This window comes from Symsagittifera roscoffensis, chromosome 6, assembly GCF_963678635.1.
Source record: "Symsagittifera roscoffensis chromosome 6, txSymRosc1.1, whole genome shotgun sequence".
Lineage (NCBI taxonomy): Eukaryota > Metazoa > Xenacoelomorpha > Acoela > Convolutidae > Symsagittifera > Symsagittifera roscoffensis.
The window spans coordinates 50,699,051-50,719,418 of NC_087067.1; the positions used below are offsets into that span (position 1 = coordinate 50,699,051).

The 20,368-nt window shown below is 37.0% G+C and overlaps 2 protein-coding genes across 10 annotated transcripts in view; both read right to left on the reverse strand.

Moving 5' to 3' along the window:
- LOC134847966 (sperm flagellar protein 2-like) overlaps positions 1-20,368 on the reverse strand; it is a 584,566-nt gene that overhangs the window by 404,701 nt on the left and 159,497 nt on the right. The gene's annotated exons all lie outside the window — the stretch shown is intronic.
- On the reverse strand, positions 32-1,054 carry LOC134848007 (coatomer subunit epsilon-like). Its single transcript, XM_063865338.1, has one exon. It carries the CDS (start codon positions 1,044-1,046, stop codon positions 147-149), a length of 900 nt encoding a protein of 299 aa, XP_063721408.1. The 5' UTR covers positions 1,047-1,054; the 3' UTR covers positions 32-146.

Here is a 20,368-nt window from a genome sequence, read left to right on the forward strand (position 1 = left end):
TGTACAATTTAGTTAAATTCAAAAAGTTCACTGATCAATAACATTTAATTTTACAATTTAAAACCAACAAGTCCAAAATTATTCACCAATATACGCTTTGTATCATTTTATGTATATTACACCTATGAGTCTGTGATATTAATAATTTACATTGCCCGGTTCGCCAAAATCTGGCTGCTGAGCATATCAAACTCAGACTCTTTCGTTACCCAGTCCAACACGATAGGATGTTGCGGGTGGGATTCGTGCAGTTGGGATACGTACCGTTTCGCCATTTCATTCTTTCCAGACAAGCTAAGAACAGTTACATAGTTCACCAAGGTCTCTACATTGCTGTTATCTTTATCGTACGCTTCTTTTACACATTCCATAGCTTCTTCTAACCGTCCTTGGCTCAAATGACAAACAGCGACGCTGTTAAGTAAAAATGGAGTACTTTGGAACCTTTCCTGAAGATCCTGGAAAATATGATACGCATCTTGTACTTTGGGTCCGCCTCGGGCAACATTCAACCAAGCAGTAGCCAATTGAGTCAAAATGGAATCTTCATCCATTTCGCACATCTTCTTTTGCTCTTTTGCAGCCAAATCAACTCTATTGATGGACAATAGAATTTTGACACTCAAGTTGAGACACTCCAAGTCGTTCGATTGATGTAGACATCTCAAGGCTGCCTCGTGGTTTCCAGCAGTGAAAAGCGCCGATGCCGTCACCAACACTAAAGTATCGTTTGAGGCATCTTTTTGGAGCATTTCCTCGAGTTGAGTTATTATCGTTCCCTTTCTCTCCGGGTTCGCAGCCATGAACTCCGAATACATTTTTATTGCTTTCAGACTAGCATCAGCACTGGGCTTTATTGCATCTAGTACTACTCGAAATTTACTTTGCGCAATGTAACTTCGAAACACAAATAAGTCTCGCTCTGTTGTTTTATCTCCGACAACTCGAACTTTTTGTCCTTCGTCAATACATGCCTGATAGTTTCCAGTGAAGAAAAAAGCCTTGAGATCAAACAGCTCATCGGGTGCCGAATCTTGACGACTCATTTTGCTCTAAAAAAATCGAAGTATAAAAATTGCCCCAACTGATTGACATGCTTTAGCTCGTAGCTAAGATCAATTGAGCAATCTCCCCCCAAGCAAAAACGGTAAAACGCTACAAAAAGATGTCAGGAAACGCAAGTAGATGGTTGATGTGTTCGTAGCACGCAATCAATTGACCGAATGAAGTTTCCACCCCTCACCGTTGTTAGCAACTGCCCTGCAACTATTGTAGCGACACAATAGTTGCAACTCGGAGCGGTCTTGTTTTTCTCTGTTGTTTTTCTATCACAATCTTCGTTGTTTTCGTCAGTGCGACTATCGTTGTTGTGTCGCTTTTCTGCCAAAATGGCCGTTTTTGACGTTTCTGAGAATTGTTACGTCATCACTTCGAAAATTTAAAATTTAGGAATTTCCGAATCCTTCAACCTTCACGTTTTGTTCAATCGTTCGAATAACGTTCTTATTCCTTCTAAATCGCCAATTCGGAAGGTTCGCTGCTAAAAACTCCGAAACTGCAGAGATTGCATTTTGTCCATTCTGGTCGAATGTCACATACTCCCCGGACAGTCCGGTCAATGTCCTCATTGAATCTCGCAATGTTCGTAAAATAGATACAGTGTCATCGAACAGAATTTACAAAATGCACGAAATTACTGTTATCCACGTCACATCGAATCACCGCAGAATATAAATGGCATCATACCACATCACTATAGCCTTCAAAATCTTTCATTAATCTGCACATTGAGGATATGACCTAAGATAAAACATATTTTCCGACTTCCAATGTCAATGTCCTGATTAAAACTTTTTCTCCTAGATTTAAAAGGTGTTGGTTTGCAGGACAGTCCTGCCAACCAACAAGCTAAAATTATCCTACTATGTTTCTTCCCTTCGGAAATCTTGCTTGTTATTGTCCTGAATTTTAAAACTAAGAAATTCTGTGGTTAGAAAGAACAATGAAACAATCTCCCTCTTCGAGAGATTACCCAAGCCTTTCATGTCACCACAAAGTGATCAGTTCTCCTAGCTGATTAAAAACAGTCATGTAGGCTGGAATATTTAAACATACTCCTTCACTCAAGCTTTTCTAAACAAATAGTAAGTAAGTGTCTCTAAAGCCACTCAACTAAAATCAAAATGCAAATTGATAAATGCAACAATTTCAAAACTCAACTAAATATTTCAGTTTTCAATTACAACTTGGTTGCTTGGTTTCTCATTTGAGTTTTTTCACGCACATAAAATAATTCTGAGTTTTAACTTTTTCTTCATCAGTCCTTTGTTTTCTTCTTTTTTCGTCGTTTAGAAGTTCTAAAACTTCTAAATTTTTCTAATTTCGTCTCTTTTTGCATCTCATTTTTCGGCCATTCGTCAATGTTCCATTTCCTCCTCCTGTGATACTGACTCTGCACTCTCAGTTTCCGTATCTTGCAACACGTCGTTAGCTATCCTGACGCTGTTGGAAGCCATCCTCCAACACTTCTGCTCTTCTACCCTTTGTTTGCAACAAGGTAGGGGATCCACATTAGATTCTCTGTTCCTGCAGTAGCTGTTGTGGAGACACAACGTCACATTTCTCTCCAAATCTTCCTTTAACATCTCTGCCTTCTCGCTTCCACTACGTTCACTTGTCCTGCAAATTCTTTTCACAGCGGTGGTCACTGCATTCCGATGAGTCACGAGAGCTCGCTTGAAAGCTCCTGCTCCAATGTCCAGCTGATATTCACTGTACACTCTGCCGTGCTTCGACATATGCTTCTTAGCATATTCGTACAACCATGCAATCATGTTAGCTCTGAACCATGGCATCAATCGTTTTCTTGCCCATATCTTCTTCATTTCCATCGGAATGTTTAGAATTTTGCACTTTTAGACTATCTAATTTCCGCAACTGTTCTCTCGTCGGTGCCTCCTGTCTATTATTTTCTCTCACATGAGCTTCCAGCCATCGTATCGCCATCATAACTCCCACTGTCACTATTGTTATGGGCTGTGATGAGTCTGGTAAACCCATGGAGAGCAGCTCTCCAGAGTCCCAGATCAACATCAGATTACTACGCTTGGGATACCACCAGGTCTGCAGCAAGCAGTGGCAGGAAACTCGTCATGTGTCAACATGATGCTCCTCCAATTACGTTTTCCCGAAGCTTCCAGTAATGGTTCTACTTCCATCATCACTCGGTGGACTTCATCATTCTCGTCTACTGTATTGTAATCTGTGACAGTTGATCCTCTCTGTTTCTGTCTTCAAAGTCACTGAAATTCCCGCTCACATATCCCATGAACTTCTTTCCTAGTATTGATTCCAACTCTTCCTTGGTTCTCTCTGGAACTGCTGAGAACATCTTACATAGCAACTCGTAAGACTTCTCGGATATTCTCGCCAGTCTCACACACTTCGGCACTGAGAAGGCTTGATCCACGATCGTTCTCGTACTCTTTACATCCACGGCCACGAAATGTACCGGGTATCTGCTCTCGCACATTGGAGCCAATGTCGAACCCACCAAATATCGTGCTCCTGATGGTCTACAATAAGTCTCACTGTGTCTGATGTTCATTTCCGTCTCGATCGCTTCCCTCCATTTTCCTATGTATTTCTGCTCAGTCTGCAGAACTCCTGGGAATACTTCTACACTGATGGCTGTGACCATCTCAAGTTTCTGTTCTAGATTCAATAGTGACTCTAGAGAACCAATGCTGTAGAATCCTGGTGCAGTCACTAGATTCACCTCGGTCCCTCCATGGCAATCTGCTATCAGTTCCATTTCTGTTCTTGCTTTCATCACTACGTTTCCAAACAATACCGTCAATTGCTTGTGTTGTTTCTCTAGGGTCTTCACACAGTCCAGTCCTCCACAAACGTGACCTTCCAGTCCACAGACTTCCGCCAGACAGCTACCAGGTTTGACCCAGTCTTCTGGTTCCCAGCCAGGCAACTCCACTTTATCTTCTCCGTTGCTCCTAGAGGCCGTTATCATCACATCTTATATGATGTTAAGGTCATTCCCTCTGCACGTCTTGTGTCGCCCGTAATATTGAGTCAGCGTTGGGACTAGCACACCATGATGGCCTCATCAATTCCCACACTGCCATCAAGCTCGTTCTCAGTAATTCATCTGAGAATCCCAACCCAAACTCCACTCTTTTGTCGGATTTTGGTACTTGTTTGAGAATCTCCTGATTTCGTCTATCTTTCTCATGGGTTCTAATTCCTCGGGTTCTTTCATGTTCACCCTCATCGATTTACTTTGCTGCATATCCAGCAGTGCTAGCAAGAATAAGGCTTTCGTTCGCTCATCGCCTTCCTTCAACATCTTAACACAAGTGTTCAATGCAGGAACTGAAATCTAATCTATCAGGAACCGAATGAAACAGAGAGCGTCTCTCCGCTTCGCACACGCTACTGCTGCTCCCTCTTGGACTATCAGATCCCTCAGGTTCGTCATCAGGAAAACCTTCTCTTCTTTCGACCTCTTAAATTCTTCTGAATCATTTTCTTCGCGAGCCAGTCCCATCATGCACCAGGCGAACCTGAGTTGTAACTCTGTTCTTACGTAAAGTACTGCCACTAGAGCATGTATTCTTGGCGTAGTCCTCATCTCTTCTTCGAAGTACCTTAATACCACTGCTTTCCATGGAAGGCTCACCAACTGCTCCATCGTTTCTGCCTGTATCTCAGACGACGCTAAAGTCCCGTACGCCTTCTGCTTGAGGGTGGTGCCTTGCAACATTGTCTCCAGATAACCCTCCATGGCATCTTTGTCCTCCAGAGCCATCACATACCCTCTAGCCGAGTTTCTGTATTCTAACATCTCCATGTATCCACCTTCAGGTTCATCTATCGACACAGTCTCCGACACTGTTAGTCGGTTATATTCCACTGGTATTAATTGTCCTGCGACACTTCACTTTCCGTGATTCATGGGAGATGGCTTAAAGTCTTTCATTGTGCTCTCTCCACATTGGCTGAGTATTTCCATTTCTAAGGTTGCTCCAGTCAGAGTGCGGTCACTCCTTTTGGACTTATAACCTGTTGACTTTATCCCCGCCATGAGAATGGGTGGCACCATCGCTACATCAGTTAACACTTTATCTGTGCCAGGCAGTTGATAATACCTTGCCCCAAATCCATGACTTCCTCGACTCGTTTCCTTTTCGCTGAGTTAACAGCTTTCATCGATATCTCCGAATCCACCTTCGTCTTTCCGACTCTCCTCGGTATCACTCTGCTGCCCAACTTCATTTTCATCGCATTGATTTTATCAATCACCAATTTTGATCGCATCGTCCCTCTCCTGGTTCTTGACAGATACACCACCTCTCCTTTATCGTCCTGCGGTGTCATCTTGATGGGAGAATTCGCTTCACTTTCATCAGTGGCCGAGTCGATCAACAACTCACTCAATCTCCCTTCACACTCATCAAGCTTGTCAAGGACTTCCCTCATCAAGGGTTGGTTGAGACCCGTTTTCAGAATGAACTGGGTCCCATAGCTCTGAACCACTGTCCAGACTTCTTCCATGAACGCCACTCTGTCCAATTTGCATCCCGTCCTACTCTTGTGGTCTCGATGATGTACTTCCCATTCTTCTTCGGGCAGCGTTCCCAAGAAAGGTACTCTTGCTGAGACCTCTATTCTTCTTCTTCTAGGTGATTCCATAAGGATTCTTTGTTCGTTATTTCTTGAATTGCCAGGAGAGCTGCTCTCCAGCAAATTCAGTTTTATTTCCATAAAGGCTGACGGAGGCTCCAGTGTCGAGATGCCTTCATCCGCTGGCTCAGTCGTCTCCAACGTATCTGCATTGTTCTCAAGATCACTGAAGATATTGAAATCCAGGCTGGATGTTCCTCCTGTCGATGCCCTGTCGTCTTCCCCACCAGCTTGATCTGCATCTTGTTGCATGGGTTCTTCGGTTTGACGGCTTCCTCCCTGTCCGTCATCTCCTTCTGTTATATCCTTGTTTGAGCTCGAGGGTCCTTGTTCATCATTGTCGGCTCCTTCCGGAAATCTCGGTATGATCAATGTACCGGCCGATCTACCTTCCTCTTCTCCATGGACCACTTTGATTTCCTCGCAGCCGAAGGGTGCTAGGAAGGTTCTCGCCTGCAGTGTTCCTCCCACTTTGAACTCCGATTTCACACTAGTCAGGATCAAGGAGGCTTCAGGAAGTTCGGTCCTGCCTCTCATCCTCATCGGAGCTAAGCCTAATCCCGTCCATTCCTCGTCAAATTTTCAAAGCTTGGGAGTCGCGGCGTTGCTTATTCGCCTTCTCGTTGCTTGATCCGTATATGCAAATCGTGTGTATCTTAACACGGCGGCATTTCTCCCTACAAAGTATGGATCCATCGTTCCCACGAAATTCCCTACTCTCCTTTCATTAGTTTCGATTGCTCTCAATCTAGGAGTTTGTACCACGGAGACTGCTCCGAGCAACATCCTTCTTATCAGAGGGAGTTCAGGGATTGTTTCTGGCAGCTTCTCGTAATCACCCCAGTCCTTCGTCTCTTTTTTTTCTCACTTTATGATATGCTGCAGTGAGACGAGGCACTCTGGTTATTTCACCATTCGTTTTATTATAGGGTCTCAGATTCCAAAGCTTCGGAAACACTTCGATGTGTCCTCTTTCTACTTCTCCCATGCGATCACAGAAGTGATCGTCAAAATTGATGATTGTCATTTCTGGCTCCGATTTTTTCGTAAATAACAGATCTTCACTCATGAGCTCCCGCAATGTGTGCTGCTCACACCAGTTCAGTGTACTACCGTCCACTGCTGATATGAGGTTCAGGTGCAGCACCGACCTCCTATATGCCTCCACTTTAACGTCAGGAAACGCAAACGTGACTGCTGGTCCATAGATCACCGTCACAAACTCCGTGACTCCTCTGATCAGCGCTAAGGGATCGGTTCTCATAGCCAAGCTCAGATCGGTTAACAGGGGCATGCCTCCAACATGAGTAGTATATGAGTGAGCAAGAGTGGGGGGGAGGCCTGCTGACCCCCATGTATTAACATAGGCTATAGAGTATCCGGTCAGCAGGCTATGTATTAAGATAGGCTATAGATTTTCCAATGTATTAGGATAGGGAATAGGTTTCCTAATGTATTCAGATAGGAGGTTTCAGATGGTAAGTTTCAGAAAAATTTTTGGCGCCCGATCTTACCATTTTTTAAGATTCTCTACACGAATACGATAGGTTTTAGATTTTTTCATTGTATTAAGATATGATTTTATTTTGTTTTAAACCATTAGAGTTTAATTTGAAAGTGTATGAAACTACGCTGAAACCTAACAGAAGCTTCAAAGAAGAAATAAAGTTTTTCAGAAAAAAAAATAAATTACTGTAAATTGTTATATTACAGTTGAAAAGTTGAATAACATATAAATCATTGTATAGTATGAAGTTTCACTACAATTTATAGAATAAACTTACAAATTCAAGGGCTTAGTATGTATTCCATCCTTAAGTACCTCCCTTTTCGGGTAAAAGTAACTGAGTCCTTTTTTAGTTTGTTCATATGTTCCAACTAAATGGTTGGAGGTTTTGAATCCGCGATTGGTCGACTTCAAATTTACAGCTTCGTCAAGAACTCGTCTGTATTTAGACAGTGGTCCATCCCCAGTGTCTTCTAGCGTTCTTTTGTTGAGCCCTTTGCTGCTAAATTTAAATTTGTCGCTCGTACTATCATAGCAGCAATACGTCTTGCTGCACAGGCACAACATTTCAGTACAGCGAAATTCTTCTTTGAATAATCCAGGTTCTCGTTTGTCATGCTTTTTGTGAACAGCGCAGCATGTACGTGGAAAAAAATTCTTATCTGCATCAGCTATAAAGTCATCTCTACAATCATTTCGACGAATAAGTGTCCACTGAGCTTTCTTCTCTGGTAATATACAATCGTCCAGGTTATCTTCTGCTAATGCTATATACAAAGAATCCGTATCCATCTCCAACTCCTCGAATTTATTCTCATCGCAATACTTGTGGAAGAAGTTGTTGTATAACTCCAACATTCTAAGTTTGGCGTATTGAAGAATGAAAAAAACCTACAATAATTGGTTCTCTATGTTCAATTGTTGACTTCAATAGTTCTACTTCATATAAGTCCTTATTCACAATATTCAATCGCTCGAAAAACTTCTCATTTATTGCTTTGTGTGTCTTCTCATCGCCGAGATATTTGGTTATCGTGTGTCTGGATCTGTCCATAATTTGATAACCGTACGAACTGTTACCGAGAAGCTTCATCGTCTCAGCAACAACTCCAGAATGTGGATTCTCGTCTCCTTCTCGTCGAGCATCAACAACAGATTGAACAAATTTGTTGAAACATTTCCTAGGTGTATACTCAAAAAATCGATAAATTTTTGTACATTGAAGTCCAAGACTTAGATAGAAGTTAAGAAGAGGTGAGATGATTGTACAATTTTCTAATTTTAAACTGGAAATCAACATTCGTTGTGGGTTTTTCAGCAAACCGTTTTTTTCAGCATAGTTTTTCATGTATTCTCCAATATCGTTTTGGGAGACGTCAATGTTTTTGAATATTGGAGGAAAATTTGAAAACGTAGGCTTCAACTCGTCAGGAACTATTAAATCGCATTGCACATAACCAAAAAGAGATCTGTTCTTTATTTTTTCAAGTAAAGAATCAGTAGACAGAGGTCTTTTGTAAGGAAAATTTGTCTTGACATGATTCTTGATTGACGAATCTGTTTTGAAATGCTTCCACCACTCACACTCCCACATTTCCTGAATTTTGTAACCTCTTTCTTTTATGTACTCTCGTCTCAACTCATCCATTTCTCGCTTCTTATTTCCCCTTTCAATATCTTGTTCTGACAACGATGGACCGGTTTCTTGACATGGGCAGAAATGATAGTAGCAACCCATAGCTTCAAATACTGTTTTACAGTGATCACAGTAACCATCAACATGAAAACAGTCAATTTTTTTCTGCTTTCCGGTTGTGTAAAAACTCTGAATTTTACACTCTGGTCTCAATTCTTGATAAAAGGACATAACCATGTTCTCGAAATTTCTTGTTCTGTTATTTCTAGCTTTAAAACGATCAGTTTCAGAGTCATACTCCCATCTTGTGTAAAGTCCGGTTGGCATCTCTTGACACATTGAGAATGGATATAATTGGCTAGCGTCAATTCCAACAATTGTCTTACAAATGTTTGACGAGTTACGAATATAAGTTTGATCGACAACAGCTTTTCGCGTAAAAACTATTGATGGACCACCAGTCATTTCTTCTCTAATTTTCTCACATAAATCTTTAGCTCCTTCAAAAAACGGGTTAAATTTGTGATTTGTCGACTTGTGTAAGCAGATATTTGCAAGATTTGGAAGCGTGCATCCCAGTTTCAGCATGTCAATTCACTTATCATGGTAAAACTCTATCATTTTTTGCATATCTTCAAGAGTAGGAACAACATCTTTGTTGTTGTACCATCGTAAAAAGTCTTTGAAAGTAATCATGCTTTGTTGTTCCCAGATGTTTTTCAAATACGAGTTATTTTCAAAACCTGTTGGTGGAATTGATTGAATACGCAACTTTTTCAGCGCACTTTGTTGATCAAGTCCTCCATTAACCAGTTTTTGGTAATCGTTGAAATATTTCTCGAGAGGGTTGTGGTTTCTCAGTTTGCTGAAAAAGGTTTCATATGGAGGCAACTCCGTACAGTCAAGCTTGTCTGGATGTCAAACCATTCGTAAGGGAAAAAACCTTTGGTCTCACTTGTTTTATAGGCTTTCAGAAACGAATCTAATGTTGTTGCCCCTCCAAGAAATTTCATTATGTCCAAAAACTGAACATCTCCAAATTTGAATGATATGAAGTCATTTGCTTTTTTAATGACTGTTGGTTCGATTTCTTTATCACATATAAGGTATGGAATCAAGTAAGACTTGATAAGGTTCAGATCGTATCTGCCGCTATTGAAACCGAACACCGGTAAGGTATTAACATAGCGCTCTAAATGCTGTTTCAAGTCGATCAACTGATTTTTTTGAATTCTCAAGAATTGTGTTGACATGTCATCTTCGTCGCCATCCTCAACACATTCATCTTCATAATCGAAGACTTCTAATTCTTTAGTTAAAGTTCTAGCATTAAGCTTATCAAAGATCTTTTTGACTCGATCATTGACAGTGTTTTCGATTTCTTGAAACTTGGTTCTCATTTGTAGTTTTTTTTTTCAGCCAGAAGTTCCAAGCTGGAAACAAAAGCAATTATTAGAAGTTCTGGATCTTTTTCACACAAGAAAATTGGAGCATCTTGCAGATTTGAAGATAATGATACGGAAATAGGGACATGTTTTCCAATCCAAGTAGTTGTTTCAGTTGCTTTCAATTCTTCTGTGGCAACACAAATCGATTCGAAGTCAAAAACTGCAACATTGCTAAACAATTTCTGATCTTCAGTGTAGGGAATATTGAAGCCATCCAATTTCTCGAATATTGTTTCCCGTAGTGTGTACGCTTTTTTGGGATAAATATGTCGCACTCGATCTTTACAAGTTAGAAGATGTCGGTTGAAGTTGTTTGATCTGTTGAAGAAACAGTCACAGCTAGGACATCGAAAACACTTGAAGAAGGAATCAATATCATTCGTGTGAATAATATGGTTGTTGAATCTTAGCAATTTCACCGTTTTTTCAAATTTTCCAAAACTTCGCCTGGCTAATTCTCCAACATATTCTCCTTCTTGAATATCAAAATCGTAAATAAATATGTTTCGTTCAACTATTCCCTCTACAACAGGTAAATCATCGATTGACACTCCACGAAAATTCTTCGGATCGTATCCAGATTTTGATATAAACTCTGTAAACAGCTGAGATGTATGAGCATCGAGGTTACTATGACCATGCAAATACATTGTTAACGCACGGAAAAGACAAAGATGATCTTTGTATGGTTGTTTATCTTTGTCCGATAAAAGACAGTTTACTTGCGTATGTCGTAGTAAAGGTTCAGACAACACAGAGTCTGGACATCCCATTGGGATGTTTTTCAGTAGTGCAGCAAAAATAGTAACATTTGTGATCAACTTGAACCTCCACTTTGCGTTCTGACGTTCTTGGGTGCATTGCTCAAAGATATCAAACTTTTCAAATTTTCCCTGGATTGTAATCAAATCCGCTTTCGTACACAGTAAATGCGATTTTTCGAACAAAGTATTGTTTTCGTGTGCATAGTAATACCAATATTCTCCCGTTTCGACATTACGGAGAACAAATCCAAGAGCAATATTGATTTTTGCAGCGGAATCCAGCTTGTTGAAGACTTTTTCAAGCTTCTCGTTGATAATCTTGGTATCTAACTTTGACATTTGAAAGTTAAATACCTTATGCCTCCCATTCTCCATCTCAGTGTCAACCAGGAAGTGTTGACAAGCACTCAACTCCTCTTTGAGTTTGTCTCCATCATCCCCTTCCTCTTCCACTATCTTGTTCAAGTCTGCCACCGTATCACTTGGTTTCCGCTGTTTCACTCCATGTTCTTTTCTCCGGTGTTGTTGGAGCGAGTAGTAACTCGGAAACTCCTGCTCGCAAGACGAGCAAACCGTTGATTGCTTGGAAGTTGATGGAGCATGTTTTTTGGCCACGTGATAATTCATTTCTTGTTTATTGTAAGTGAAATACTTAGAATCAGGACAAGAAATAATCCCTGCTTGACAGTTTTTGCGATGTCGAGCCGCATCGGACCTCCTGTACTCTTTACCACAATCCTCGCATTTCCATTTCTCATTCCTGTTGAGTGCTGGCATCTGAAAAAAAAGTGGGATATTTAGTGTGTATCAAAATTAATTAAAATACGTGGTACGTACAAAATTGGGAGATTTAAAATAATCCAAAAAATTTAAAAAAAATAATTTTTACTTACTTTTTAAATAAATTTTTTAAGTTACTAAATTTATTTCAAATAGTTATACAAAGTATAGAGCAGTTGCTTTTAACGTAAAAGAAAATCAGAATGAAATACGTTTTTTTTGCTTTTTATTAGAGAAAATCAACCAATCAGAATTGAGTATTTTTTTAGTAACACTGTTTGTTGGAAATCAACCAATCAGAATTCAGCATTTTCTAAAAGTGAACTGGTTATTATTTAAAAAACAAACCTTAATCATTATTTGAAAAATGTCTATCAAAAAACATTTGAGCTTCCTCGAGTTACTTTACAAGAAAAAGGAAAAAAATCCAATTAATTTTCTTATTGATGAAATAGATGTTGACTCTTGCTTTTTTCATAATTTTTTGGACGTCTTTATTGTACAAAATAGACTTATTCGACTAAGTAAAGGTCTTTTCAGAGAAACTTACTCAATCAAAGAGTTTACTTTTGATTCACATATTGCGTATCAAAGTTTTAAACTTACGGCTGAATTACACCTCACAAGGAAAGAAATTTTGTTTATTCTCGAGAATTTGAAATTGATAAAAAAGTCGTACGATAATATATCAAAAACTCTTTTTATCCCCTATCCAAAACCCAAATTTGTAAAAACACCTCAGCAAAGTTCTTTATTCCTTCATTTCTTTAAAGAGTTTCAAAGTTCAAAATCCTGCTTGATTCGGTTTGGAATCAGATTTCCAGAAGTCTGCTTTGAAAAATTCGTCAACTTTGAGTTATCCTCCCAAATTTACATAAAAATTAAAGAACTTGACTATCTACTTAAAAATCAGCAATTTCTCATTGATTACAAACAAAAAATTCAATTAACTTAATGAAAAAAGTTGCAGAGATGTTACTTTTATTAATTTTCTTTCTTTTGTTACTTATATCAGCAATATTTCTTATTTTACTGCAAACAACTTTTGGTCAGTTATTTTTGCAATTGCTTTTGTGTAAATTTTTACTTATTTGGAAGATTTAAGTCCTTAAAAGCGTCTTCTGATTGGATACGACAACTAGAACAAAAATGAACGTTTTTGTGATTGGAAACGACAAAATCCAAAATGGAGCTTTCTTTCCGATTGGATACGACTTTTATCCAAGAATCCCATAAAAGGAAGCTGAAATCTGATTGGACACGACTACAATCCAAATAAGGAAAATCAATTCTGAGTGGTTAAACCCACACAGTCGAGTTGAAGGTACCCCTAACTCCTAACTAAAAATCATTTTATTTTCAACTTAACTACCGTCAACTACCTCCTCTCTCAGCTCTAAATACCTTAATTTCAACTTATCTTCCGTCAACTATCCCTCTCTCAACTCTTTCTTATTTTTACTCTTGTACTCAATTTATTGCTCAAAATGATCTTCTCAGTGCAAAACAGCAACCTCATGTACTCTGTAGAATTTTCGCCTGATCTAGTACAAATTCAAGTGCGAGAAACAGTCTCTGGAGTTTTTCTGGCACGAATGGACATCCCAATCCAAGTCTGGCACATGGTGGAAGTGATGCGAAGGGATTTCAACGAACATCATATGATGCAAGTTCCCATCACAGAGAACCAACTTGGAACAATGCAAATGATGGGGGAAGTTTCTGATCATGTGGGAATGAACTATCCCGAGATTCCGGACTCAAGATTTGTGGCTCAACCAGTCGACGACTTCCTCTTTCCTTGGAAGGAGGAAGGATCAGTCGAAAACCCCATCACAATAGATGAAGATGAGGGATTCTCAGAAACAATGACGCCTCCAGTTCCACAACAACCACCAGCAATGGAACCTCGTCCAGCTCTGCGTTCTAAAGAGAACCTCCAGAACTCTTCTGCTGCTCGACAGCTCTTTGATTAAATGTTTTTGTAAATAAAGGTTGTTTGGTTTTGACTTCGTTTTCTGTAATTAATTTCTTCAATTTCATTTTAATTATGAGAATAGATGAGAGGTTCAAGGTAAAACATTGAAAAACAATTAGAACTTAGTTAAGTGCTCCAAACTTGCACACATGTTAAAAAAATTGGATTAATTTTTGCACAAAAATTCGGAAAAACACTAAAAAACTGTACACAAGTAAAAAGTTACCTTATAATCGATATTGCATCTTGTACACACTTTTAGCCTTTTGTAAAAAAAATTGAAACACTTTTCGCATTTTGTCGCAAAAAATAAAACACTTTTCGCATTTTGTCGAAAAAATTGAAACACTTTTCGCATTTTATCGAAAAAAGTAAGACATTTTTCGCATTTTGTTGAAAAAATTGAAACACTTTTCGCATTTTATCGAAAAAAGTAAAACACTTTTCGCATTTTGTTGGAAAAATTGAAACACTTCTCGCATTTTATCGAAAAAAGTAAAACGCTTTTCGCATTTTGTTGAAAAAATTGAAACACTTTTCGCATTTAATAGAAAAAAGTAAAACACTTTTCGCATTTTGTCGAAAAAAGTGAAACAATTTTCGCATTATGTCAAAAAAATTGAAACTTTTTTTAAAACTTGTTAAAAAAATTGAAATGTTTTTTTTGCAACTTTTTGAAAATCAAAACAAATATTACATCTTTCTTACATGATTTAAAAAATTTTGTGCAAAAGTTTTTGACCACGGTGATTTTTTTTCGGTAATTAATGGTAACTTTGTAAACATATGAGAGAAAATAGATGGAATATCAGAAGTTTTTTTTTGAAAAATTGACATGATCACTATTTACAAATCCATAACCATCAATAAAACAGTCAATAATTTTTAACAAATCATGTTCATATTTTGATTTTTGTACTTTACGAACTCTTTCTAGAAAAGCTGAACCAATAGTTTGTGTGGAAGCTAGTTTCTGGTTAGAATGTAAATAGTGACGTTTGAATTTTTTGCGTAACAGTCTTTTCTTTGCAACACTTGGCATTTTTTCTGCTCCTTTCCATTTCAAATTGTGATGAACAGCGCGGTCAAGTTGTTTGAAAACTTCGCCAGATGAAATAACATTCGAATAAAATCTGTATTTGTACAGAGTGTAAAGACAATCGATAATTTGGTATGTGAAATGAAAATTACCCAATCGTTGTAAAATTTGATCGAAAGATGAACCAATCAGAAGTATGTGGAACTTACAATCTTCCAAAGAACAGTAACAATTGTGGGTAGAGACACAAAAATTATTGGTTACTATATATTTTTCGTAAAAATCACTGGAAACGGAAATAAATAGTGATTTTTGACAATACTCTGAATAAAAGCTGGGAAGAGCTTGACACATAGCTGCAGCCATCTGGAACAAGGATTTTTGCTGAAAATTGTGGATTTATATAGGAACACTAACACCTACACAATTCCATATTTGGAAATTTCCCTCAAAAATTCCAATCATAGATCTATTTCCTTTTATGGTTCAGTGAATGACTCATATTGTTTACTTTCAATTTCGTTTAATCTCAAATTCATTTCTCTCATTTCTCTTCATCTGATCAGTCTGTTCTTCAAAAATGTACTCAAGAAAAGACACAAGTCCCAATTACATTGAATTCTCAAAAAATCAAACAAGAATTGGGAGATTTGCTTGGTCCCAAAAATTCTACAAAGGGAAAATTTATTTTGAACCCTGCTTTCAACTATTCAAGAAAAATTAGTTGGGACAACTCGAAAAAAGACAGCAAATCTCTCTTGGTGAAAAAGAAGGAGAAGCAATCTCAGCAATTAGAAATACTGTTATTCACGATGCTGAAAACCTTGGACTCGTTCCTATATTGGAACTCACTTCTGACAAAGAGTCAACTATGGATCAGGAGCTTGCCAACTGCAACAAAGTGTATGACATAGCAACATACACTAGAAGACAAGTTTGTGTCACGATCAAGAAGTACAATATTAACAAACCTCCCTACATTCAGATTCGACTATTCACCGCAAAAGAGAATGAAGCAATGAAACAAGTTGCCTATGTCAACTAAACTTTGAACGAATTCAAAGAACTGTCCCAAATTTTGGGAGACTTTATGTTTGTTGAGAACTGTAATGTACAATAATTTGTGTTGTTTATGTTTTTTGTCTTATAATTTAACTATTTATCCTCAAAATCATTTTTCATTTAGTATTGGTGTTGAACAGTATGAGTTGGCATATTGGTTTTTCAAGAAATTTACTCTTAAAACTTCACAACAAATTGGGACTTTTTCATATTGTTCTAGAAGAAAAGTCCCAAAAAATTTCACTAACAATTATAGAATATCAAAATCCACCAAACTTGCAGAATTTGGAGGTAGACTCACAAATATCTCACTTTGAGTGGACTCTGCATAATGGTAGAAGAAAAATTTACATAGGATACCGATCTGATACCAAAAAAATAGATCTTGTAGAATATCGTAGAAATGGAAATCAATGGAAAAATAATCAACCTTTACAACTACAAAGAGAAGAATATGATAAAATACTTGATATGCTTCCTTCATTACTAGGTTATGTAGAGATCTTCAAAAAATCTTGTATCATTATTGACGAATGCACTGTAGAAAATGAACGTACAGAAATTGAATGAAATTCTAAGAGATTTATGAGATTATTAGGCAAGATTTCTCATCAATTACAAAAAGAAAAAATTTATTTCTTTGTACCTGTATTGTTTTGGACCCGGACATAAATTTAAAAGAAATGGACCAAAAATTTCCTTTTGGCGGACTAATTGGATACGGAAATTCCTGTATGGATTAATTTTTTGCAAACTCCAAAATTTTTAGACTACATGCAATTCTACACGACTCTGCTGGATCTGTGAAATCTACTACAAAAAAGGTCCTGGGTATTGTTATGCTGCACCTAGTCTCCCCAGTTCATGCTTTCTTGGTCACGTGACTGGATTATTTTTCTCTTTATATGTTAAAATGTTTGCTTCATCAGTATATGCTTTGCTTGATTGTTAATCATTTTTAACAAAAACTCCAGAGAAATCAGTTAACAGAATGAGTCTAGTTGTTTTGGATATTGAATGTATCGAAAGCAATATAGTGAAAGAATTAGGAGTTTATAAGGATGGACAAACAGAAGGATATTCCTTTCTTCCTTCCAAAAAATTCAAACCAACATCCCAATCTTTTTGGTGTACACAGCATCTTCATGGAATCAATTGGAGCAGTGGTTACGAAAAATATACTGAACTTGAAAAAATTTTTGAAAAATCTAGAAGCCACAGACACGGAATTGTTTGCAAAAGGTTATGAAAAAAGTAAGATTCTATCAGAATTTTTGGAAACAAAGATTATTAATTTGGATGACTACGCTTGCCCTAAAGTTCAGTTTTTGATATTCAAAGATGAAGAATATGATTGGAGATGTAGCAACTACCCATTTCGTCATGCAAAAACTCTTCACTGTGCAGAAAGAAAAGCATTTGCATACGGAACATGGACTCGATGTTTTTTTAACAAATTGTAAATTATATTATTCTTAATGTACTACCATTTTCAAACTTTAATTAAATTTTATTGTCAACTTTTTCTTTTTAGAGTTCAGATGGTCGATCAATGTGACAAACCCGTAAATTTAGGAAATTTTGTTTTTGATGAAGAAAATCATGAATGAAAATCATGGAAATTGTTTGGACGTACATGTAATAGATCTCTTTTAGTTTTTTTGTGCCAATTTTTTGTTATAGTTTTGATGCTAGTATGTGCAATCGTTCGAATTATGTTATCCACAACATGTGAAGAAACAACAATTTGGGTAGCTATTTTATCAAGTACAGTCGGTTATATTCTACCTTCTCCAAAGCTATGAATAAAATAATATCTACCAAAGAACGAATTTTTATTTCCCTAGTTGGACCAAGTGGATCTGGAAAATCGCATCTTGTTTTTGATTGGTTGAAAATTGGTACTTTTCAACCAGCATTTGCCAAAATTTTTTATTTTTATCAACATTATCAACCTCTTTAGAGTCAAATGCAAAGAAAAAACCTTAAATTTATCCAAGGAGTAGATTTTGACTTGATTGAAAATCTCCCCAATAATGGAACTAAGTATTTGCTTATATTTGATGATTCTTGTGAAGAAATTTCAAACTCCAAACAATTTGCTACTGCGGGGAGACACAGGGGTCTGAATACAATATACATCAAACACAATTTATTTCATCAAAGCAAATTAGGACGAGATGTAGAGTTACAAAATACACACATAGTCTTGTTCAAGTCGCCGAGGGATGTTTTACAAATCAATACATTGAGTCAACAACTAGGTCTAGGATCTCAATTGAAAGAGTGGTATCAAGATGCAACATCCGTTCCTTATGGTCCTTTACTTATTGATTTAAACCCAAAAACAGTTGATTCACTTAGGTATTGCACTAATAGTGGCTCAGTTCCAACAAAATTTTACTTACCAGCTGGAATAGAGACAAAGTTTTTGGACGATGAGTACACAATACGTCTCTATTCTCCCAATATTTCAAAAATTTTCCCTAAGGCTTCGAAAACAATTCATTCTCAATTGCCCAAAAAATTTCATTCAGTTTCTGAGCGAGTGTTTAGTAAACCTATTAAGAGGAGAGCTTCGAGATCTTCGGAAAGATGACGTAGTAAAATATCGAAAAAAAATTTCAGAACTAACACAAAAAAGATCTCCTCTACACAAAAGTAGAATTATTTTAAGTTCAACTAAAGGGTTACAATTGATATCTATCATCACATCTTTTGTCATTAAACGATTGACATAGTATGGAACAGTTTGTTTTAATTCCGTACTCAGTTTATCAACCACAAAATACACTTCCAAGAAAACAAAAATTGGAACAAAAGCAAGAAAAAGAGGAGATTGTACCAAAAAAATTTGATTCTATTTACAGTGCTGTAAATGCGAGGTTGAAAACGAGCAACAATAAGAATATTATTGATTTAATTTTGAATTCTCCTAGAAATAAAATCAGCCAGTCAGACAATATTATATTGGATAATCGAGATACAAAAGAATCTATTTTAGACTTTCGGTACAAAAACAAGATTAGGAGGAACTTGAAAGGGATCCAAGTTCCTCCTAATCTTGTTATTAACAAGAATGCCAAAGCAAAAGATAGAGGAACTTGGATCCCTTTCAAAATCTGAAAAGGTAAGACTAAACAGATTGTTTTCTAGGGGCAGAACTGCGTACGGTTCTATTCAAAACTTGAGTAAAGCGAGTGGTTTATCAAAAAAGAAAGTAGAAAAGTTTGTACAAACCAAGACATCGTATACAAAATTTGGTCCACCAATCAGGTCTTTCCGAAGACTTCAAGCGTTTTCTAAATATATCAATGAAATCTGGTGTATGGAATTGGCTTTTGTAGACAAATTAGCTATTCAAAACAATGGAGTCAAGTATTTATTAGTTGCTGTAGATATTTTTTCGAGATTTGTCAGAGTTCAAACAATGAAAACAAAGTATGCCAAAGACACTTTACAAGCTTTTAGAAAAATGATTTCTCGAAAAAACACTCCTGAAAAACTTTGGGTTGATAAAGGATTAGAATATGGGGGATCTTTTAAAAAGTTTTGCAAGGAGAAAGACATTGAAGTTTACTCAACAATGAGTGAAACCAAAGCTGCATTTGCAGAGAGAGCAATTCAATCTTTAAAACATATAATTTGTCGTTACATTGAAGATCATGGTGAAAAATTTATCCGCAAATTGCAGCAATTTGTTTCTACATTGAACTGCCGCAAAAATCGATCATTTGGAAAATCTCTCAGAGATGTGAAAAAAAGTGATTTTTTATCAATATTGTATAACAAATCATTCAAGAAATATACTAAACCAAAACTCAAAATTGGTGATAGAGTTAGAATTTCGAAAAACGATATTCCGTTCCGAAAAGAATACAAGTCACAGTTTACAGATGAAATTTTTGAAATTTCGGCAATATCTACAAAAACACCTCCAACATACATCATCAAAGATCTCGAAAAAGAAGAAATTCTGGAAAAATTTTATGAAAAAGAGCTGAGAAAATGTTCAGATTAGTGGTAAGTCATTTTTAAAATTGAGTTTCTATCGATCAGTTGTCATGGATTCTTTTACTATTGAGCTAGTTTCTAATGCTTCTTTTAATTGTTATCCGAATAAGAGTCTTAGTTCCTTTACAAATTTTCTACCGGAACAAATACATCTAAAAGGAGAATGGGAGGTTGCTATTTCAGAAATATCGTACCCTTCTTTGTACCAAAACGTTACAGAGGGAAAGTTTACTTTCGTAGATGGACGAGAAAGTCCTGAGGAAAAAAGAAAAATTCAACCGATGCATGTTGAACCTGGATTGTATCCAAGTATTGTTGATATAGTTGTAGCCATGAATGACAAAGTTCGAAAACGTATAGGAGCACAAAAATATGAATATAACGGAATTTATGTATCAGTAGATAAGATTACACAAGAAGTTGCCATTCATTTACCTGAG